Source organism: Castanea sativa, chromosome 9 (assembly GCF_040712315.1).
Source record: "Castanea sativa cultivar Marrone di Chiusa Pesio chromosome 9, ASM4071231v1".
Lineage (NCBI taxonomy): Eukaryota > Viridiplantae > Streptophyta > Magnoliopsida > Fagales > Fagaceae > Castanea > Castanea sativa.
The window spans coordinates 42404757-42428754 of NC_134021.1; the positions used below are offsets into that span (position 1 = coordinate 42404757).

The 23998-nt window shown below is 36.1% G+C and overlaps 1 protein-coding gene across 1 annotated transcript; it reads right to left on the minus strand.

The window, feature by feature from the left end:
- Window positions 1-275: 275 nt before the first annotated feature.
- Window positions 276-5733, minus strand: LOC142610336 (eukaryotic translation initiation factor 3 subunit E). Its single transcript, XM_075782140.1, has 8 exons — window positions 5403-5733; window positions 5142-5296; window positions 3817-4044; window positions 3601-3722; window positions 2528-2747; window positions 2111-2253; window positions 782-919; window positions 276-669 (listed from the first exon to the last, which is right to left on the minus strand). The coding sequence occupies exons 1-8, from the start codon at window positions 5608-5610 to the stop codon at window positions 570-572; spliced, it is 1314 nt and encodes a 437-aa protein (XP_075638255.1). The 5' UTR covers window positions 5611-5733; the 3' UTR covers window positions 276-569.
- Window positions 5734-23998: the final 18265 nt, after the last annotated feature.

Here is a 23998-nt window from a genome sequence, read left to right on the forward strand (position 1 = left end):
AGAGATAGAGAAATGAGTTATGAGATTTGAGTAATACGTAATGAGTTATGGATGATGCTTAATCCAAATAAGCCCTAAATCATTCTCCCAGTCTCCCCTCGCACAAGTTTTCCTTTTTACCTTCTTACTCTTTGAAGTTCCACTCGACTAAATTCTACCTAAAGTACAAGTAGGGTGCCAAAGCAAAGTGCAAACCACTTCAGGTGCTTTGTCCTGATTGAAAAATATCTTATGTCGTTATTAAGATCTATTATTTCTGCCCAAAAGGGAAAAAATTTGCAAGGGAAGAATGTATTGATAATTTATCACAACTACTAAGTCAATAACTGTTAGAAGTAAACAAAAAGATCAACATTTCTTCAAATTTGAACGAGTTAACAACAAAGCTTTGTGAACCAAAACATAATTATCTTGCCAGAATTTATAACATTTCTTATCTCTAATTCTGAGTATTTGAATTGCTCACTAGAATTGCGCTACTTGGAATCTATCCCTCAACCAAAAGAAACAAAATTCCAGATAAATTGCAAATAGGAACGTACAACTTCCTGGAAACTTCACTAGTACACTTAACGAGCAGGCTGTGCCTGAGCATGTTCCAGAAGTTGGCTAACCAACTTGTAAGTTCGGCCTGAAAGTGCCTTCGTGTGGTCAATTAGCTGCTCATACCTGTAGAGGTGAAAATAATGGAACGAATTTAATGAACCAAATCTGAGAGAATGGTGGACAAATAACAGTTCCTCAAAATAATTATGCATAAAGTAATATATCTATTACTTACACGTTGGGATGATTGGGTTCCATAACCACAGTCCCTGATTCTGAGTCAATCTTCGCATCAAGCTTTGAACCCCGGATAAGATTCACAATCCATCTCTCAGCCTCCTCATAATTTAAATTCAATTTCTCAGCAAGCACTCTGCAAATAAATAAATAAAATAATCAGATTCAGAATTCAGTCCAATTGATACCTCTTATTTCGGAAAACTTTGTAAAATAGGCCTACTTTAAACACCTTAATCAAATACATTATTTAATGAACTAACTGAGATTACATGTGATATGCCATTATCGTTGCAATTTTAATGTTCTCCAAAAATATGTAACCTCTACTGACAAAGTTTCTCTTTAAAAGTCATAACCAAATAAAAAAGGTGAGATGCTTTTTTAGCTGAACCAATTAGAACAGGATCTTACCAACTCCCTCTGTGTACCACTTGACATGGTGTAAATGCAGTTTCTCTTTTTTGTTTTGATTGGGGGAGGTGAAAGGGTGAGGGTGATTTTGAAATATTTGAACAATAACACATTAGCCAACCTTTTTTGCATCAAATTTCTCAGTCCTTAACTTCTGCAGAAGTTATCTTGAAAGAGGAACTTAACATAAATTTGATGCACTTCAGTTAGTTATCCACTACTCACATTTTATTTTTTTGACAAGCAAATAGAATTTTATTGAGAAAAAACAACCCAAGTACACTGGGTGTTTACTCGGGGAGAACTACAGTCAATATCTCAAATTAGTAGATTCTCATATCTTAAAACCTAATTTGGAAGTGAACTTTGGAACATTGAATTTATGTTTTTCAGTTAAATATAATCCATCACTAATATTTCATATATTCTCATTTCTCAAAATCTAATTCAGAAGAAAATTTCCTCTAGACAATCCGGTACAATCAGAAAGCAAGTTGGGAAAGTCAACTTAAAGAATGATCTGCAGTCAGTAATATTGTGAAATGTAAAGTAAATTCCTTCACTATCATGAGTCATTTTTTTCTCTACCCAATGACAATTATATCAAAAGCAAGTTTCAAGTAAGTTCTCTTTTTGGAAGGGGTGACAAGGTAGCCAGTTATAAACATTTTGCAACTGCTTTCCACTTTCCTTCAACTTGCATAGTATGCCCCAATAAAGATTAATAAATAATAAATAAAAAAATAAAAACTTTGATAGACATTAACCCAAAAAAAAAGAGGGGGGGGTGCCAGATTGAAATAACATGCAAACAAGTATGGAATATATATCAGACCCTTCCACCTTTCACCTTCCCCAAATCACAATTTACTTTTTTAATAAGTTAAAAGTAGAAAGATAAGCAGGTAAATACCCCATATCAATGCGCTGATGTATCCGGCAATACGTCTCAAAGATGAATAGGCGGGCATTTTCAAGGAACTCATCTCTCAGTGGTACAGTAGAAAAGTTTCCTTCTTCAACTCGTTTGCCAAGGAAGGGATCATTCAATATTACCTACATTGTAATAATAGGTCAGAATAATTTAAGGCCTAAGCTGTGACTAACATATTACTACTAGAATGCTACACTTGCAATCTTCTTCACAAACACTATAAACCTTTTATTAGGAAAACCAGTCCAATACTTTTAGTGATTTGGTTTTCCCTATGAGAACTTAGAGTTTAAAGTTTTGAATTGTTGTGTTCATCTTTGAACTTCCATCTGATAGGGCAAACCTAATTAGTAAGTTCTTTCTACTTTTTTAAAAATAAAGGTATCGGACACTTACTTCTTCACACTCCCTCATCTTCTTCTGTGCCCCATCAAAGTCATAATTGACATACACACATGCCAAGAATTCCGTAATTGGATCTTTGTAAGAGTGCTGCTCTTGCTGAACAACCTTTATAAAATCTTTGAATTGAGGTCTCCTCCTCTTGTTAACAATGAATGCAGTGGCTAAGTAACGCAAAAGATGGGGAGCACTTGTTTGGATAGCATTCAAATACCTGACATATAAAATATTAATATACTTAGGTTGGGTTAAATGAAAAGGAGCTGAATTTGACAGACATCGAACCAAAAAAGAAGAAGAAGGAACTCTACATATGGCACATCTAATGCACATCTAATTCAGCAACTGCATTAGTCATTGCAAAATGTGACTGTTGGGAAACACTCAATCCCAAATGAAAGCATATATTTAATGACAATGGAACAAGATTATACTTGACTAACAACATAGTATCCTAGCTTATATCATTGCTGCTGGTTTCATAATTATGACTGTCAAGCCATAAGCACCAAATGAAAAAGAGAAAGGTCCTTATGGGGGTCCCTAGTACTCAAATTCCATAATATTCCACCCCACAACATACATTAGTCATGCATTAAAGGGAAGTACAAATGTCAAATATCACAATTTAGTCATGAAAAGGATTAAAGAAAAACAGTTGAAAAAAAATCAGACGCAATGCTCACATTCTTTTTTTACCCTCATCATTCAATTGTAAGTCGTTTAATTATAAAAGAACCAGTAAAACCAAAAGAAAGAATAGACAAATAACAGCAGTAAAAACAAATTAGCAGTGTCTTTTCTTTCTACCAATAAGTGGATTACAAAAAAACAACATCAAGGATTGATCAAATAATAAGCTAATTCATTTATAAACAGTTAAAAATATTATTGAATTGCTAATTACACCACTAAATACGACAGAGATATTGACAATCCTTGAAGTTTGCACTTAAGGGGATTGAGGGGGTAGCATTTAACAAAATCATACTCAGGTACTATAGAGCAAACATTTCATAAACAGTTAAATATACTGAATAAAAAATTGACAAAACATGAGGACATACTTATCCTGATTAAACAAGTCAATGATCTGTGTTCTTCCATTGTCATGGTTGAAAAAGATGAAGAGACTCCAGTGCATTAACCATATTCTATTTTGCACCTGATTCATTGGTGATGCAAAGTTCTGCAACAAAATCACCATTGATAAACATATCTTATGCAAGAACATTACAATGAATGGGTGGTGAATCAGAAAGGGGGGGGGGGGGGGGGAATACCTTTGAGTCAATGATTTCTTTCAACCGATTAAGCTCTTCAAGAGCAATATCCCAGTTTTGCATCAAAATCTCAGCTGCAAGCTTTCCCCACAATGCACTAAGACTCCTTTCGCTATTTGTGCATAAGGCCCTATACTGATACAGATAGTCAGCAGCACCAGAGTAGTTTCCACACTCAAATTGGAATTTGGCATACTGATATAATGCCTCTATCTGCTCTGTTCCGATCTGACAGAAATGAACCATGATTTCACAAATTAAAATTGAAGCAGCATACAAAATTTCAAATTTCTAGGTGCCAAACCTAACACAATAAGCACAAAAAAAAGCATCTACAAGATGAACAATATATTCCCATTGAAATAATGAAATAGACAATAGCTCACAAATTGGTGTCCACCTAAGTTGTAACTATAAATCGAATTACAGCCTACACATACTTGCAATCTTAAGCCAACAAGGCTTGTATTCTTCAAGTCTTAACAAATGATGTACAAGCACTACAAAATAAGATTCTCCCAGACCACGTATTTATGAGAAACTACCTAATCAATGGTACTCATTGCCAGTGAGTTCTGGCTCTAATGGCACTTCTTCCTAGGTCCATATAGTTCTATATATGTGAATAACTTTTACAGAAAATACAAAAAAAATCAAGGGAAAATTACATTTTCAAAGCTATCATCCCTATAGTTTAAAAAGTAGCCAATTTAATCCTAAAGTTTCAAAAAGTGACAAATTAAACCCTCAATTCATATTAAAATCCAAACACAATAATATTAAATTTAAACAGGTTGAGGTTTAATTTGTTAGTATGAAACTACAGGCCAAGAGCCTTATAGGTCAATTGGCGCTTCCTAGTGTTTCCAACTGAGAAGTCCAGGATTCAAATAACCCCTCCCCCATTTATCGAATTATCAAACAACACTATGGGGTTTACTTATCAAAAAAAAAACAACACTATGGGGTTTAATTTGTTACTTTTGAAACTACAGGGTTTAGAATGTTAAACCCTAGCTATAAGGCTTAAAATGTAATGTACCCCAAAATCAACCATAGGTCACCTTCACAAAAAAATCACTGCCATATTTCACACTTAGTTTCACCGATTTCAACATCCCCAATGTATCACTCATCATCAAATCCAATCCTAACCAGAACAAACCCAATAACACCACAAAACACCTTAACCCATAAACCAAATCCAAACCCACCCAAAACCAAAATAAACATTATCATAATGAACCACCACACAATCAAAAACCTCCAAAGCAAATTTTAATGAAACACTGAAAAGAAAAAATCCAAAATTTCGAAACACAAACCTGGTATCGTTCAACGAGCATTTGGAGATTGTACTGCTTATCAGCCTTGAGCTCCTGCACAGCACTAGGATTCTGCAAGAACGCCACCAGCGGCGCCGCCGCCTCCTCCAATGCCTTCAATCTCGCCACCACCTCCACCCTCCTGTCAATCATATCTACACACACAAACCCAAAACACAATCAAAAACCCTAACTTTCACACACACACACACACACACACACACAAAACACATATTGAGAGAGACGTGAAAAGGTGGGGACCTTGAGGGACATCTTCGGTGTGGTAGAGGCTCTTGTGGATGTCCATGGCGTAGTCGACCATGTTGGTTTTGTTGAGGAGCTCGATCTTCTCTTTTAAGATCTGGCCATCCTCGTAGAGACGACGCTCCTGGAGAAACTCGAGTATTGGGAACACTAGGTGGCGGTCTAGGTTCGGCGCGATCCGTGGGGTTAGGTCGTAGGTCGCCATGATTCTCTCTCTCTCTCTCTCTCTCTCTGTGTGAGAGAGACTGTGTGCAAAGCTTTTTTGACGGCTAAAAGAGAAAGAGGAAGAAGAAGAAGCAGAAGGTGTTCGTTTTGTTTTAGGTTTCGGATATACGTGCAAAGCAGTGGCTTTCACTTTTTTTTTCTTTTTTTCTTTTTTTCTTTTTTTTTTTTTTTTTGGTGCTTATATTATATTATTTTATTTTAATAATGGCATTAGGTCGGAACAAGGTCGGAACTCGAGACCCGAGGGTGCAAGAGTTAGACAAGTCGGGTTGAGACGGGTTGGAGGTAATATGTAAAAATAAATAATAAATTATATACACACACAACACAAGTAGGGCAAAACCATTTCACCCTTAAATAGTTTTAATAGTTTTTTTTTTTTAACAAGGTATATAGATTTTCTCTAACTTTCAAACTAAAATTTATGATATTTTTTGTTGTTGTGTTATTGAATTTGTATTTTTATGTTTATTTATTTTACATTGTTGTATTGTTATGTTTCAATTGTTTTTATGTTTTTCAATTCTAAAATTATTATATTGCTATGTTTTAAAAGTTTTTGTAATGTTAAAACTTGATTTTTTTTTTATATAAATGTTTTATGAGTCTTATTTTTTTTATAGAAAGTTTTAATTTATGACGTCTGCTCTTAATGAAAATTTTTTATCGTCAGATCAAGACATCAATCAGTTGTTGGTATACGCGGGGATTGAACCCTAGATCTTTTATTCAACAATCAAAGACTTTACTAATTGAGTTAACTAGAACCTACTATTTTATGAGTCTTAATTCAATGTATGACATATTTTAAATAAAATTTTAATAAACTATAAATAAAAAAAATAAGTGGGACAGGGCTTGGTAGGTGCCTAATAGGATGAGGGCGAGTGAAAAAAATACCCATCTCAAAGTGAGGGCGGGGAATAAAAAACCTACACCATTGCCATTCCTAAGCAAGATAGGGTGGGATCAAGTGGGTAGGAAAATTTTATCACTCTTATCTATTTTTCAATTTCCTCAATCCATCTCAAAGAACACTCCAATTCTCCATGGTCGATTTTGGGTTATTCATTAGGGTTTTATATTGTACTAGCCTCTGAGCATATGCTCGCATGCGTGCTTAGATGCTCTTCTATTTTTTGGGTAAAGATTAATAATTTGAATCTATTATAATTTGGGATTACTACATTTTCTAATCATAAAATACCTAGGGGTGTGATGAAAAAAATATTTCATCCACAAATGCATAACACTCATTGTGGGGGTAAGATTTATAAAATAAACAAATGGGTCGTGGGCTTGATCAATTGGTACCAGTTTGTTTTTGTTATTGGGCCCCTAAGCCCACGAGTCAGCCTACACTACAGACGTCCGAGGAACCGTCCGAGAATGAATATCTCCTCGAATGGGCCCGGTACGTACCCTGGGATTTGCCAAGAAGATTAAAGGCAGAGTCTTGGAAAAACTATTGGGTAAGAGGGGGATCCAAGTACCCTCTAGAGGCAACGGCGTGATAAAAATATCTGAGAAAAAAGGCTGCTGCCTCCACATTAAAGACCCTGCACTTACCTCCCTGGCCACATTAATGGGGAGATGACCCCTGAACAGTAGAACAAAACTTTCTTGCTATTATTTAAAGACTTCAAGAATGTGGTGGAAGGGGTGGCACCTAAGGATAAGATTTGTGAGACACGTGGATGTAGGAGGGAAGAAGAAGAATATTTTAAGGAAAAAAGGGATAAAAGAAGAGGAGGATCAGTCAGTTAGCAGAAAAAGAGCTAAGAACTATAATTTTGGCATAAAAGAGAAGCAATATATAAATCGTCCTCGGCTTACGTCCGAGGAGGTTCCCTTGTTATATTTGTTTATCATTTGCAAAGATTGTGACATTCTAGCTTGCTTGTCAAGTTTCCAATACCCCTAAACTAGATTTCAAATTCACACTCTACAAATCTTATTATTTAAGGCTCATTGGGCCTGAGCCCACGTCTATCTTTGGGTCTAGGTGCAATTGTGCACTTACAATTGGCGCCGTCTGTGGGAATCTAGCGTTAAAGGAACTGGAATACCATGGCAGGCTTAGGCTCACACCATGCAGAATCTCAAGGATCGCAACCAGAAGATCTTTTCGAACGTCTTGAGCGCCGGAGGGATCGAGAGGGAAGCGTTCACACTATATATCCTGGCGCAAGTCACACCCACGGTGGAGGCAGTGCCACCTATGAAGATGATGCTAAGGCCATACAGAGGGAGATAAACCACCTCAAGAAGAAGCTGCGCCGCGTAAGACGAAGGCGTGCTTCACCTCCATCTAATCCTTCTTCTGGGGAATCCCGGGGAAGTAGTTACAATTCAAGGTCGTGGTTGCCCCCCAGCAAAACTTCCTCTTGCGAAGAGGGTGACCTATTAGGCCGCAGGCATAGGAAGCTCCCCTCTAGGGGCTTGAGGAACGACGCTATGAGCCGGACGCTACACCAACTCTCCAAATCGCCATTCTCGCGTAGGATTGAGAATGGGAGGCTCCCCAGACGGTTCACTCAGCCCACCTTCACCATTTATAACGGCCGGACAGACCTGGTGAAGCACGTGAGCCACTTTAATCAGAGAATGGCGGTGCATTCTCACAATGAGACCTTGATGTGCAAAGTCTTCCCTTCTAGCTTGGGACCTGTTGCTATGAGATGGTTCAATGGCCTAAAATCGGGGTCTGTCGACTCGTTTGAGGAACTTACCAAAGCATTCGCGTCACGGTTTATTACATGCAGCAGAGTTCCTCGACCGTTGGATTCACTTTTATCTATGGCCATAAGGGAAGGTGAGACGTTGAAAGCATACTCCGATAGGTATTGGGAGATGTTCAATGAGATAGATGGAGATTTTGACGAGGTGGCAATTAATACTTTTAAAGTGGGCATTCCCACTGATCATGATTTAAGGAAATCCTTGACCAAAAAGCCTGTACGGAGTGTACGTCGCCTCATGGACCGCATTGACGAGTACAAGAGGGTGGAAGAAGACCAACAACAGGGTAAGGGCAAGGCGAAGGTTATCCCGCAGGAAAAAAGGGATTTCAGGTCGGACATATATCACAACAATAAGCCGAGCAGAGATTACTCCGGGTAGCCTGGCTCAGCAACTCCTCAGGCTGTTAATACTGTATTCCGAGAGCCAATGCACTAGCTGCTGGAGAAAGTTCGTAAGGAATCCTACTTCAGATGGCCTAGTAAGATGGCGGGGGACCCTGCGAAGCGGAATCAAAATCTCTTTTGCCAGTACCACCGGGATGTGGGTCATACCACCGAAAATTATCGGACTCTCTGGAACCACTTGGAGCAGCTCGTTAGTGACGGGAAGTTAAAGCAGCACCTATACCAACCTAACGGGCAAGGCAGTCAGTCTGGCTCGAATAATCAGAAGAATAATTCATCTCAGCCGTCCTTGGGAACGATAAACGTTATCTTCGCTGCACCTGGCAGGACCGGTTCATGTCCCACCAGAGTGATGGTAGTTTCACACTCCCAGGCCGACGAGTTAGGCGCAAAACCGAAGAGACTAAGAGTGAATTTGCCCGTTTTGGGATTTTCAGAGGAGGACAAGGCTAGGACCATCCAACCCCATGATGATGCCTTGGTAGTCACTTTGAGGATAGGGAATTACGACGTCAAGAGGGTGATAATTGACCAGGGCAGCGGGGCAGATATTATGTACCTTGACTTATTTAAAGGGCTGAAGTTGAAATTGGAGGATCTCACCCCTTATGACTTGCCGTTAATAAGCTTTGAAGGGAAGGCCGACCAAAGGGACAGATTCGGTTGCTAGTACAATCTAGCTCGGAAACAGTTGAGGTGGATTTTATTGTGGTCGACGCATATTCCCCATACAGGGCCATCCTCGCCAGGCCTTGGTTGCATGCTTTGGGTGCTGTTTCCTCCACCTTGCATGTTAAGGTAAAGTTCCCTTCGGGGAATTCATCGAAGAAATTCTTGGTAGCCAATCAGTGGCAAGGCAATGCATATCTACTACAGTATTGCATCAGTCCTCGGTTGGAGAGGACTTATAGCAGTTAATGACTCCGGATGCACCCGAAGCGGTGACATCGGAGGAAACCATGTGTGAAGATTTGGAGAAGTTTTTGGTAGCTGATGATCCTGAAAGGTTCTTCCAAGTTGGGGTACGTTTACCACACCAAGAGAAGATCGAATTGGTGGAGTTTTTAGAGGACAACATCGATGTTTTTGCCTGGGACCCCTACGAGGCTCCGGGAGTTGACCCAAGCTTCATTTGTCACCATTTGAACGTCAACCCTGCTATTGTTCCTAGAAGGCAGCCACCTCGGCGTTCCTCTAAAGAGCACTCCGAGGCTGTTAAAGAGGAAGTGCTCAAGCTCAAGAAGGTCGGGGCTATAAAGGAAGTTTTCTACCCAGAGTGGTTGGCGCACACGGTCGTGGTGAAAAAGAAGAACGGAAAGTGGAGAGTATGTGTGGACTTTACAGATTTAAACAAAGCCTGCCCTAAAGACTCGTTCCCTATGCCACGCATCGATCAGCTTGTGAATGCCATGGTCAGACATCCTTGGATGAGCTTTTTGGATGCCTTCTAGGGCTATCACCAAATCCCTTTGGCGGCAGAAGACTAGGAGAAGACTGTCTTCGTTACTCCAACAAGGAACTATCACTATAAAGTGATGCCGTTCGGGTTAAAGAATGCAGGGGCTACTTATCAAAGGATGATGACTAGAATGTTTGAGTCACAACTTGGAAAAACCATTGAGGTATATGTGGACGATATAGTAGTGAAGAGTAAGACAATACCCACGCACATGAAAGATCTGGACGACACCTTTCAAATACTTAGAAAATACAAACTGCGCCTTAACGCCTCAAAGTGTTCTTTTGGGGTAAGTGCCGGAAAGTTTCTAGGCTACATGGTGACTCATAGAGGAATAGAGGTGAATCCGGCGTAGGTCAAAGCCATCCAAGGTTTGCAGCCACCTCAAAATCCGAAGGAAGTTCAGAAGTTGACCGGAATGATTGCTGCTCTCAGCAGATTTATCTCTCAATCAGCTGACAGGTGCAAGCCTTTCTTCCAACTGTTAAATAAATGGAAAGGATTCCAATGGTCCGAGGAGTGCGTTTTAGCCTTCCAACAACTTAAGGAATATCTTTCCTGGCCACCTATTATGTCTCGGCCGGAGGTTGATGAAATCCTGTTTGCGTACCTAGCTGTCGCCGTCCATGCAGTTAGCCTAGTTCTCATAAGGGACGACGACGGGGTGCAAAGACCGGTCTATTATGTCAGCAAACCCTTGAGTGAAGCTGAGGTGCGTTATTTACCCTTGGAGAAGGCACTTCTGGTCGTAGTCCATGCTACGCGAAAGCTTCCTCACTATTTTCAATCCCACACCGTCGTGGTTTTGACCCAACTGCCTCTCAAGTCAGTATTACGTAGTGCTGACTACTCAGGAATGGTAGCAAAGTGGGGAACTATTTTGGGAGCTTTTGATATCAAATACATGCCGCGCACCTCGGTGAAGGGCCAGATTCTCGCAGATTTGGTGGCGGAGTTTACTGAACCATTGTTGGAAGAAACAACAAAGACTTGCTGGACGGCTTGTAACAAGTCATCAGATTATCAAACGTATAAAAAGGTCTCCTACGATGAGTTAAAAACAAAAAAGGGGATGAAGATAAAATTTGAATATTTACCAAGCCCAAGTCCCTTTTTAGTGAAAGGAACAGCTGGGACTGAGTCATCTTATCTAGGGCCTCCATGTCCCTGGGCAGCAGGAGAGGACGTTCCAAGGCCTCGGCCAGGTCGAGGGCATGGCCATGTTGGAACATCCTGATGTTGGACTGGCAGGAGATAGGTGCCCCGTCCAGTGTGAGCTCAGGAGACCAGTTAAACAGTGCACAGTGCACTTCGGCAAGATCCCGGATCTCCTCGCTTTCTACTGAAGGAGCACGTCCCTTGCCTTTGTCCAGTTTTTGCTGCTAGGGTTGCTGTTGCTGTTGTTTCAGCTTCTTCTGCCTTTCCCCACCAGCCTCCCCAGCCTCTCCCTTCCTCTTCTTCTTGGGCTCTTGGACCTAAGACTTAGGATCGGATGAAGGAGGGGTTGGTGGCAAGGACGGAGGGACTTTAGATCCCCCTGCCCCTTTTTTGGCGATTCTTTCGCCCCTCTGCTGCATTAGCCCTTTCAGCATATCCATTTCTTCCTCTTCGGAGCTAGAGTCGGGGCAGGCAACTACCAACTACCAAACCTACGATCCTGGAAGTCTCGGCGGGCTCGTCCTCCTCGTCCGAGAGTACGACAAACGGGTGTCCTCGGGGCCTTTCAGCGTCCTCAAGTTGGAACTGGTCTATCTCCTCGTCCAACGAGTGCGGCGAGGAGGCTTGTTCTTCTGGGACGACGGTTGTTTGGGAGTGCGCCGAGAGTGGAACTGCTACAATAGGGTGTGTGTATAGGATGGTATTGGGTTCGTCGGGAATATCGTGGTCGGAGAGAAAGTGCGGCCTTGCTACATTTATCCTTTTGCGTCGCCTGTCCCCCGCGATAATCGCGTTTTCTATCTCCTGGAAGTCTGTTGATATAGGGTCGTATCCTAATATCAAGTGTGCCGCTCTCACTTGTAGGTCTTCACTCACAAAGACTTCTGAGCGGAGAACGCAGTTTAGGTCGGCGACGTTGCAATGGCTCAGGCGTGGGCGCACGTGTTGTTTATCTGAAAAGAAAAACGTCCAAGAAAAAGGACATGGTCAGACTGAGGATAGACATCAAAGCAAAAGGAAACAATGTGCGATAAAAGTTGAAAAATGGTAAAGGTAGTGGGATTGAATTAGGGGTTAGTAAATCTAATTCCTAAGAAGTCACACCTGGATCTCCCCATTCGACTGGGCAGTGGGGACCGTCATACCAGTTCCCTGAGGCGATGAGGTAGTTGTCCTTCATCCCTTTGTTGGATTTGGGCAGACACGAGATCAACCTAATTGCACTAGACCGCGACTTAATATAATAACCTACGTTTTTAAGTTTGTGGCATTCGTACATGAAGGCAACATCGTGCCATGTGAAGTTCAAGCCCATCTGCTCATTTAGAGTGTCGACACTTCTTAAGACCCTAAACACATTTGGTGTGCACTGGTCTGGGCTTAACCTATGGCTGCAGAGGTATTCCCTAGTCACACTTCTCATAGGGAGAGTCATTCCACCTTCTATGAAGGCGATCATGGGAATGATGACTTCCCTCGTTTTTCTAGAGCCTCCTACGGCTTCTACCGGGCAGTATTTTAGACCTATGTCATTAGGAATCTGGTATTTGGCCCTAAACCCTTCCATACCAGTGTCGGTATCTACTAGGCACTTGAACCTACCCATTTAGGAGAGGTGAAAATACAAGTTTTGAGAAGAAAAGAAGTTAAGAGTGGAGCCGAGGACGGAATCCGAGAAGGGAGGAGCAAAGAAAGCAAGAACTTACGGGGTTTGGTTATGCAAGTCTTCATGAGTTTCTGGAGAGAAAAGGCTATGACTGATGCTTTGATATGATTGAATTCTGAAGAAATGAATGGAGGCGCGGGTTTCCAAGCGTTTTGACGTGCGGGAGGCGGCCTCGAAATTAGATTTGTCCCGCTTAAATTTTCAGGGGGCGACCTGGACCATTAGATGTTCATCTCATCGTTGAACGTGGGGAACAGGGTGTAACTTGCGGTCACAAATGCGCGCGTTCCAGGATTCGAAGCACCAGACGACATTTTCTAGGAAACGAAAGGACCCCCGCACGCGTGGTGATGTACAAAACGTGTGAGAGGTATTCTGGTCGGATTAAAACTCTATTTCTCTCCTCGGATGGGGGGGAAAAATAAAGTTTTGAGGGGCTATTGTGGGGGGTAAGATTTATAAAATAAACAAATGGGTCGTGGGCTTGATTAATTGGTACCAGTTTGTTTTTGTCATTGGGCCCCTAAGCTCATGAGTCAGCCTACACTACAGACATCCGAGTAACCGTCCGAGGATGAATGTCTCCTCGGATGGGCCCGGTACGCACCTTGAGATTTGCCAAGAAGATTAAAAGCAGAGTCCTGGAAAAACTATTGGGTAAGAGGGGGATTCAAGTACCCTCTAGAGGCAACGGCGTGATAAAAATATTTGAGAAAAATGCTGCTACCTCCACATTAAAGACCCTGCACTTACCTCCCTGGCCGCATTAATGGGGAGATGACCCCTGAACAGTAGAACAAAACTTTCTTGCTATTATTTAAAGGCTTCAAGAAGGTGGTGGAAGGGGTGGCACCTAAGGATAAGATTTGTGAGACACGTGGAGGTAGGAGGGAAGAAGAAGAATATTTAAGGAAAAAATGGAAAAAAGAAGAGGAGGATCTGTCAGTTAGCAGAAAAAGAGCTAAGAACTGTAATTTTGGCATAAAAGAGAAGCAATATATAAATCGTCCTTAGCTTACGTCCGAGGAGGTTCCCTTATTATATTTGTTTATCATTTGCAAAGATTGTGGCATTCTAACCTGCTTGTCAAGTTTCCAATACCCCTAAACTAGATTTCAAATCCACACTCTACAAATCTTATTGTTTAAGGCTCATTGGGCCTGAGCCCACGTCTACCTTTGGGTTCAGGTGCAATTGTGCACTTACACTCATCAAACCTTTAGGTATTTTATGATTAGAAAATGTAGTAATCCCAAATTAAAATGGATTCAAATTATTAACCTTTACCCAAAAAATAGAAGAGCCTCTGAGCATGCGTTCAGAGATATTTTCTAATAAATAGTAGTAATAATAATAATCCCTTAAATTAAAATTTGATAGGTTTTTTAAAAGAAAAATTAGAAAGGGACAATGATAAGTTAATGAATAATAATCATAACCTAAAAAATAAAACTAGGCAAAAGAATTAATGAATTTTGTAGGGAAAAAGTAATGAATAATTTCATTCCAAATTATATAAATTTGATAAATTTCAAATTAAAATGTTACCAACAATGATAACCTTGAGAGATTTAAAAAATATAGTGGTTGAGAATTTGAAAAATATAGTTGCTAGAAATGAATAAATGAAAAACAAAATTTACCCAGTACTTGATTTCTTAAAAAAAACGTACCATACAAAAAAATAAAATAAAATAAACCATTCCACAGCCCACACTCTAAATACTAATTACTATCTTAAATATTTATAATTCACTTAATAATATTAAATTTACAAAAGAAAAAAAAGTGAAAAAAATTACCCAGTACTTGATTTCTTGAAAGTAAAGCACCATACAAAATGGGGAAAAAAAAAAGATAAAGATAAATCACTCCAGAGTGTACAATCTAAATACTAATTACTATCTTAAACATTTATAATCCACTTAATAATATAAAAATTTACAAAAGAAAAAAAAATGATTTTTTTTTTACCTAACACTTGATTTCTTAAAAGTAAAGTATCATACAAAAACTTAAGAATTTAAAATTAATGAACATAAAAAAATTTTAAAATATGAACAATTTACATTTTCTACCTAATAATATTCTTACAAGACTTTTTAAAAAGAGTTAAAAAAAATGACTATCAATAATATTTAAATTTTATAGGTAAGAATTATACTATGCATTTTAATGTATATATTTTAAATATATTCATATATATGCATAGAGTTACAAGCTAGTTAACATTAATAAATTCCAATTACTTCAATTTCAGACTTAATCAATTCCAAATTTATCTCAATAAAAAAGAATGCAACGTAAACTCATCTCTTGGGAATTGTGAAATTATCTTTGCATTAAGTTGTTCAACACTATCATTTATAGGTGTTAGCAAAGTCCTATCAATCATATATCTTGCATCATTGGCATGTTCTTGCAAACTTAGAAAAAATTGATAAATCAAGTTGTATATAGAATGCTAACCCTCCCATTGCATTGCCATTGAAGGAGGCAGTTTAATCAAATCATCCATTATAAATGGTTCATTCCCATTATCGGTGTATTGTGTATATACTCAACAAACTCTTTATCGTTGACAGACCACATATTCTGCTTCAAATTAAATAAAAGTGTAAGTATATTGTATAAAAATAAATTGATTAAAAGTGTAACTATATATAGGAGATTTTTTTTTGAGAGTGTAACTATATATAGGAGAATTAAATTTAAAAAGTTGGTAAATTATATATTTTTCCACCATCAATTTTCATCTAATTGTTAATGTGTCTCCAAACCGGTTTAGGTGGTGAGCCTGATCCATGAAGTCACAAAAATAGGGCCGTGAGCCCAATATATAGAGAATTGGCCTAATCCCGTGTGTAAGGAGTTTGGGCAATAAAAATAGAAACCTGCTGGGCTTTGTACAAACATAAATATAGTCCATCAGCCAAGTTAAAGACTTTTTTTTTTTGGGTGTGGGGGGGGGGGGGTGTTAAGAAAAGCCATTTTAAAGACCTAAACCATCAGTCATCAGTGTATGTTGTTTGTTTCTACGTGTGTGTATTGAATAATTTTCTACTTCCAAAAATTTCCAATCCAAAAAAAAAGGAGAAAAAAAAGAAAGAGACAGCAGCTTGTGCCAAAGCAAGTTCCGACCAACGTATTGAGTTTAGACATTTGTCAATTTGTTTTTATTTTTTTATTTTTAAATGATGATTTCATTATCCAAGGAAAAAAAACATCTTCCCAAAGCATCCTAGGGAGAATTGAAGGTTATTACAAACAAAAGAACAATTAGAATTGGGTCCGGATTAGGTCCAGTGCTTCTAGTGCACTGGATTCGGTCGGATGATGATACATGTCAAAAAATAGACACATGTCACAATTCTAACAAATCCAATACTACTAGATACTGGACTTAAACCTCCCCACTAGAATGCCTCTCCCTCCTAATCCATTGGAAGCTATATTTAGTGAAATGTGTTGCAGCAAATTGCAATATCTTGAATGAGAGAATCCAATTTCCCAATGAGTGTCATTTAGTGCATCAAAACAGTTCTTAGCATCACCGTCCAGTGGAGGGCCTCTACCAAGACCTGTTTAAATACTTGTCAATTGTCATATTCACTATGATACCTGGTTTGATTTATGAGCTCTTAGAAAAAGATAAATTTAAACCTTTTGGAAAAATAATATCTTTTAAATCCCCAACTTTCTCCATGAAGCAATGATTAAGCAAAATCAACTGCAAGATCCAACTGAAACAATAATCTAGTTATACTGTGCCCCTACCAAGAAACGTGTATTTTCTGATTTCTCTCTATATGTGCAATTGATGTTTCTCTAAGGTTGCGTTTGGAAAAATGAATTTAGATTTGGATTTAGATTTTAATTCAGTAGATTTGAAATGTCTTGATTTTAAATCCATTGGTTTTAGATATTATTTTAAATCTAAGGATTTTAATGGCTTGTTTGGTTGTATTGTTTAAACAACAATTTTCGTTGTTTAAACAACACAATACGTATTTCTACAACACTTAAACAACTTTAGTAGAAGAACATTACCAAACAAGCCATAAGCTTTTAAAATTCTTAGTGAATTTGTCAAATCCAACTTTACATGCTCAAATCATGTCATCTAAACACCGTAAACGAATTTGATAAAGTAAACAAATGCCACCAAAATGTAATTGAGTTTATTTCAAATGTTAATACCCATCACTAAAACCCAAGTAGATATGACCAATAAACCGATAATAAGCAATGACTAGTTAGTTACTATCTCAATAGACTCAATTATGAATAAAATTTATTAGATGCATTGAGTGGAATTCACCACTCTCATAGCAGGGTTGTAAGTGCACAATTGCACCTGGACCCAAAGACAATCAAGGGCTTAGGCCCAATGAGCCTTAAACAATAAAATTTGTAGAGTGTGGGCTTGAAACCTAGGTTAGAAGTACTGGGAGCTTGATAACAGGCTTTTATAAACAAATACAAGTAAATAACGAACGATAATGACAAATGGATCTCCTCGGACTCGAGCCGAGGACTACTTCTTTATTATTTCTCTTTCTTCCTTCAAGATTACAATTTCTTAATTTCTTTATTCGTTTTTTTTCTTTTCTCCCCCTCTCTTTTTGGCCTTTATCCCCCTTTTGTACTTCCTTCCCTGATACTTTTTGAATAATGACTAGAAGTTTCTACCTCACTGTTCAGGGGTCACTTTCTCATTAATGCGGCCAGGGAAGTAGGTGCAGAGCCTTTAATGCGGAGGTGGCAGCCTTTGCTCTTGATATTTTCTTTAATACTGGTGCATCTAGAAGATTCAGGATGTCTCCCTTTAACCATCAGTCTTTCCAGGGTTGTGTCTTAACCTCCATAATGAAGTTTTGAGTTCTCTTGGATCTGTCCGAGGTGAAACTCTCCCTCGGCTGTATCCTCGGATCCTCGGCGTATGGGCCAACTCGTAGAGTTTAATTTTGGAGCAGGTCGGCCCTCTATGCTACAGTCCAAAGGTCCATATGCCCACTTGGGTCCTTCTACCCCCCACAAGGGTAATATAAACTCATGAGAAGTTAAAAACTACATACATCAAATTTCGTGTCAATCAAGTTTTATTTATTAGTAGATCATTATACTTATTTTTTATACATAATTTTAAATTATAAAAACTTAAAATTTAAATATTTGATTAGCGACATAGCTATTGATCTTTAATTTTTTTGAAAATTTTGTAAATATGGAGAATATAGGAATAAAATTTTATCTAATGGTTAATTTGTCAAAATTTACTTCTAATAAAAATGAATTGGGTTGAGTTGTAACTGAATTTTGTCTTAGACTTGTTCACTAGAGTTTGTATACTAATATTTTTCACAACTATTAATATAACATATTGTGATTAGTGCATAATAAAAATAATATAAGTGGTCTATGTAACTAAAAGTAATATTGTTTTAATCACAATATCTTATGTTGATAATTAGAATATATATAGTATTCCTACTTCCTAGCTTTGCTCTCTTAAAAAAACATGGTTGCTGAAATGGTCGATTTATAATGGAGCAGACTGTTCAAAACAAGGTCTATATTCAAGACAACACCACCTTCGTGCTTAGTGGATTGCCTATGGTACTTTCAATATTTCTCATGACCCAGGTCTTGTTAGCAATCACTCTTCCAAATATATATTTGGACAAAGTTTAGTTACAAAACTGATTGTAACCTAAAACTACAACCTTATTTAATAAATTAAACATTATAATATATTTTGAAAATCTAACAGTTGAATTGCATGTTCTTTGCGCTCTTAATATACATATCAATTTTTTTGTCAATCGGGTATTATTTACTAAATGATCTATAAACTTATGTTTTATGCATAATTTAAAACTACAAAAATTTGCAATTTAAACAATTTATTGATGACATGGGTTGATCTTTAATTTTCTAGAAATTTTACAAGTATGGAGAATATAAGAAGAATACGTAATCTAATGGTAGATTTATCAAAATTCATCTCCAATAAAAAAATATTGAGTAGCTACAACCAATTTTGTAACCTGATCAAGTTACAACTAATTTTGTAACTAAATTTTTCTCTATCTGTTATCCTGTAATTTTTTTTTTTGGTTTAGCCAGAGTTCCAAACAAACGATCTTGTAGATGTAGCTGGGTCATTGGGTTAATAATAATAATAATAAAAATAATATAAAAAAATTGTATTAGATTCTTTAATTTTTTTTAAAAAAGAAAAATTATATTCTTTAATTAAATTCAAACAAAGTTTTTTTTTTTTAGAAACAAACATACACACAGGGGAGAGGGAAAAATGTTCTAATACAAAAACACACCATAACTCCAGTCAAAAGTCATGGTAACTTTTAAGAGATGGTGTGACAAGTTATACTACACATAACACACTCTCTTAAGCAATGTGAGACAATTACCCATTCTTTTTTTTTTTTAGAAACAAACACACACACACAAGGGAGAGAGAAGGGGGTTCTAACACAAAGACACACTACAATTCTACTAAAAACGATACTAACTTTTAAGGGATTTTTCAAACAGAGTTTTATTTTATTTAGTAGTCATTAGAAAAAAACAATATTATGTTTTGTTAATCAATGCAACAATGTGATTTAATTTAATTGGCCGGAGAGCCTAATGTATGAAACTATGAATGCACCTAATCATTGTACTTTGTACCTAAGTTTTGGACATAATAATAATAAGATTGGTTAAAACTATTGTTCATCTATTCATCAGAGTCCTAACCACTTGTCAACATATGGCAGGTACATAAATTAATATCAATAAATTCAAGACTAAATATGACGTAAAAAAAATTGTACTCAGTCTATGTTAATAAATAAACAACATAAAAGATAAAAAAATAATTATTTTTCAATGCATTTCAAATAAATCTTCTATCAAAATGAAATTTAACGTTTTTTTTTTAAATCACTAAAATTATCTATGATTGATAGTATATTTAATTTTACAATAATGCCTATTTTAACGTACAGAATCAAACAATCCTTTAGAAAGTTATCTTCATCTTTTTGTTGCAAAATATAATTTTGATCACTCTCATGATCGAGAATATTCCTCTCGTAGGTGTAGTAGAAACAAAAAGATTTTGATATTTTAATTCTTGCTAACCATTTGGAAAAATTCAGAAAGAAATGATAAGGAATAATAATAATAAAGAAAGAACATATGTGCGCTAAATATACCATCCCCATAATAATTTTAAGAAAAAAAATATTGATAAAAAAAAAAGAGCGTAAAGGGCACACACACTAAAGAGCAAAACTACATTAAAAAAAAAAGAAAAAAAAAGAGTAATGTTGCTTGAAACACCTTATAGCATCTTATTGCTCCTTTTGTCCTTATTTTCCTACTGATTAGGATTTTTTTTACTAAAATGCTTTATTATTATTATTTTTTTGTAATGGAGGGCTTGGAGTAATAAGCTAGCTGGCTATTTCATTTTTTTTTTTTAAAGCTTCTTTGGATTTTTTTCTTTTAGAAACAAACTAACCGTTAAATACACGCGTGCATACTTAATTATACCCCTCACCAAGTCTCTTTGAATTAATTGAACTTTCAGAGGATGAACTTTAAGTAGTCACATAAGTGTGTGTGTATATATATATATATATTTAAATAGAAATAAATTTAGAGAGGGACTTGGGGCAAGGGTGGGCTATCTCCCTTGTCCCAAGGTGAATTTGTCTTTGCTCATGTTCTACGTAGTTTTGTAAAGTTTTGGGCTTAAACACTTTGTACCGAGGTTGTTCTAGCCATACGACACTTGTTGAGCTGTTGTAACCTGGAGGAGACAAACAGTGTTGTGTAATTTTTCTTCTTTAAATTGATAATATTTAGAAGTATTATTCAGTTTTTTGTTGTGCTATTTCCATTATTATTGTGTTTGTACCAACATTTTTTTTTTATAATTATTAACATAACCTTATTTTGATTGAAGTAAAATTACTTTTACTAGTGTTCATTATTGACAATATTTTTATTATGCATTAATCCAAATTAGCAATTGTGAAATCTTATTGAATACTCATATAGATAGTCATCACCAACAGCTGAAAGAAGGTATTTTCAAGATAGTTGTTGAACAGTAAGCTAATTAAAACCTCATCTTATTTTTTATATATTATGTGTTTTGGGAATAACTTATTTAACTTTTTGCTGAATTTTTTTTCTTACTGAAAGTATTATAAATAAAAAGTAAAATATAAATAAAATAAGTACATGATTTATGTAAGACTCGTGTATAGTAGGAAAATAAACAAAAATTAAATAAATAAATAGGTGATTTACTTGAAACCATCAAATAATAGGAAAAATAGTTAACAAACTGGCTTATAAATGCATCCCAAAGATAGGACTTGACATTATTTGTTTTTTTGCTTTTTTGTTTTTGGTAATAAGGATTAGCATATGTCATGATAGGATTTGACATTAAATGCTTTGTTTGTTTCGACATTAATATTTTTCTGAAAAATGAGTAATTTTCCAAAAATATATTTCTTAGAAATTAAATTAGCTCATTTTGTATTGAGTAGTGACCTTAAAATGTGATGAACAATTATCGCTTGACTTTCCTCATTTAACTTTGAGTAAGATATGATTGCTTTCTTTATTGGGCAAGACTTAGGTACAGTACTTAGATGCTATTCCTTAGGTTTTCCTCTTAAGATTCTGCTATGTGGATTTTTTCTCATGGGATGAAAGTGAATTTTTTAGTTAAGTAGTCACATGATTGAATCCTAAGAGGAGAACTTGAGGAACAACACCTAAGGTGCTGTATCTTAGTTTTATCCTTCTTTATTTAGTGGAAAACAACTCTATCTCATGTCAAGCTAAGTAAAGAAAGTTAAAAAATAGTTTTCCTATGACCATTTTTTTTAAAAATTATTCTAATACTACCAAATACAAAAAATTGTCTCATATAAGCTATTTCATTGAAACAAAGGGCATTTGTTGAATTTTTTGAACGATAGGATTTGTCTCAATTTTGTCCATGTCATTAGGATTTTCATTAAAATTATGGAGACATTATTAAGTTTTAACTTTTAATGTTTAAGATTTCAAAGGACATTGCAATTTCATTATATTTAAGGGTGGATTAAGGGCATTTAAAATACGCATGGCTTCTCTACACAAAAAAGGAAAAACAGGAAAGAAAAGTAAGCGTGGATACTCTCAAATTGAATTAATATGTTAAATCAATTAAATAAGTCTTATAATTATTAATTAAATAAAGGTCTTGTTAACTGGTTTTCTTAAGTTATTTGTTAATGGACTATTTTAGGACAGTTTTAATACCACTTTTATGAAAAATGTAAAAACTATCAAAAAAATCAATTGCTTTTTTTATTTTCTGATAAAAAATTTTTAAAATTTTTTCATAAACCAATCTTTTTAAGGCAACTGTTAAATTTTCCTAGTAAATAATATGATTAAAATTACAAGTTATTTCTTAAAAAAAAAAATTTACAAGTAAATATTCATTTGAGTTGCGTTTGGGTTTTGATGATCAGCTGCCTTTTTGTTTAAACTTTCTATTGTTCGTGGGTCCACAACAAAGAAGCTTATTTCTTCATACGTTAGGTATTTTTTTGGTAAAAAAGCACTCTTGTAGGTCCCACCTTTTGCTTTTTTTTTTTGGTGAAAAAGGAATTATACTTAGATTAGATATTGGTTAATCTGTTACAACAAAAACCAGCCGCATCAGAGGCTAGCAAATTGACCACCACAGGCGGCGGTACAACAAAAATAGCAAAAGAAGAGATTACACTTGAACCCAACTTAGCTAAAGCATCAGCACAACGATTAGCTTCCCGGTACACGTGCTGTATCCGTCTATTAGGAATTTCTCTGTAAAGGTTCCTGCAATCAGACAATAGAGGCTCCATTAACAGATTTGGAGTATCACTATTAATCATTTGTACTACCTTTTGCTTTTTCAACATTAAATAAAGGAAAAATTACAACTTACTTGCATGTGATTTAACCGAAATTTAAGTTGTTGACTTTGTGGTTTGAAATTTAACTCTTTACCCACCTAAGGTTTTGCCAAAATTTTTGTCTACTTGTGGTTTGAAATCCCATAATGCAAGTGTTCCACTTGATTTGTTTTGATCTTATTTGATATTATATTTTTTATGTTTTTTTTTGTGTTTTTAGATGAGAGAGACATAAAAGTGGAACAAAATTACATATTTAGCCATGTTTTTAACTTACGTGGGTTACGAAATTCTAACTGAGTTAACTACAGGTATGTAAAGTGTCAAATTTTAAACTACAACTAGATAACTTAAATTTCGGCCAAACCATAGATGGATAAGTTGCAATTTGCCCTTAAATAAACTAGATAAATGTACAAAAGTTTTCCTTTATAAAATAAAGAAAGCTAAAAAATAGTTTTTCTATGACTATTTTTTTTTAAATTTTATTATAATACTACCAAATACAGAAAAATACAAAAAATTATCTCACATAAGGTATTTTATTGAAAAAAAGGGAGCATATTTGTTGAATTTTTTGAACGATAGGATTTGTCTCAATTTTGTCCATGTCATTAGAATTTTCATTAAAATTATGGAGACATTATTAAGTTTTAACTTTTAACGTTTAAGATTTCAGAGGACATTGCAATTTCATTATATTTAAGGGTGGATTAAGGGCATTTAAAAATACACGTGGCTTCTCCACACAAAAAAGAAAAAAAAAAGGTAAGAAAAGTAAGCCTGGATACTCAAATTGAATTAACATGTTAAATCATTTAAATAAGTCCTATAATTATTAATTAAATAAAGGCCTTGTTAACGGGTTTTCTTAACGGGTTTTCTTAGGGCATTTGCTAATAGACTATTTTAGGATAGTTTTAATACCGTTTTTATGGAAAATGTAAAAAACT

Coding starts and splice junctions, on each gene's coding strand:
- LOC142610336 (XM_075782140.1), bottom strand. CDS start 5,610: ATGGCGACCTACGACCTAACCCCACGGATCGCGCCGAACCTAGACCGC. Junction 5,297..5,402: donor CACCGAAGATGTCCCTCAAG/GTCCCCACCTTT, acceptor TTGTGTGTGTAG/ATATGATTGACAGGAGGGTG. Junction 4,045..5,141: donor TGCTCGTTGAACGATACCAG/GTTTGTGTTTCG, acceptor CATTTCTGTCAG/ATCGGAACAGAGCAGATAGA.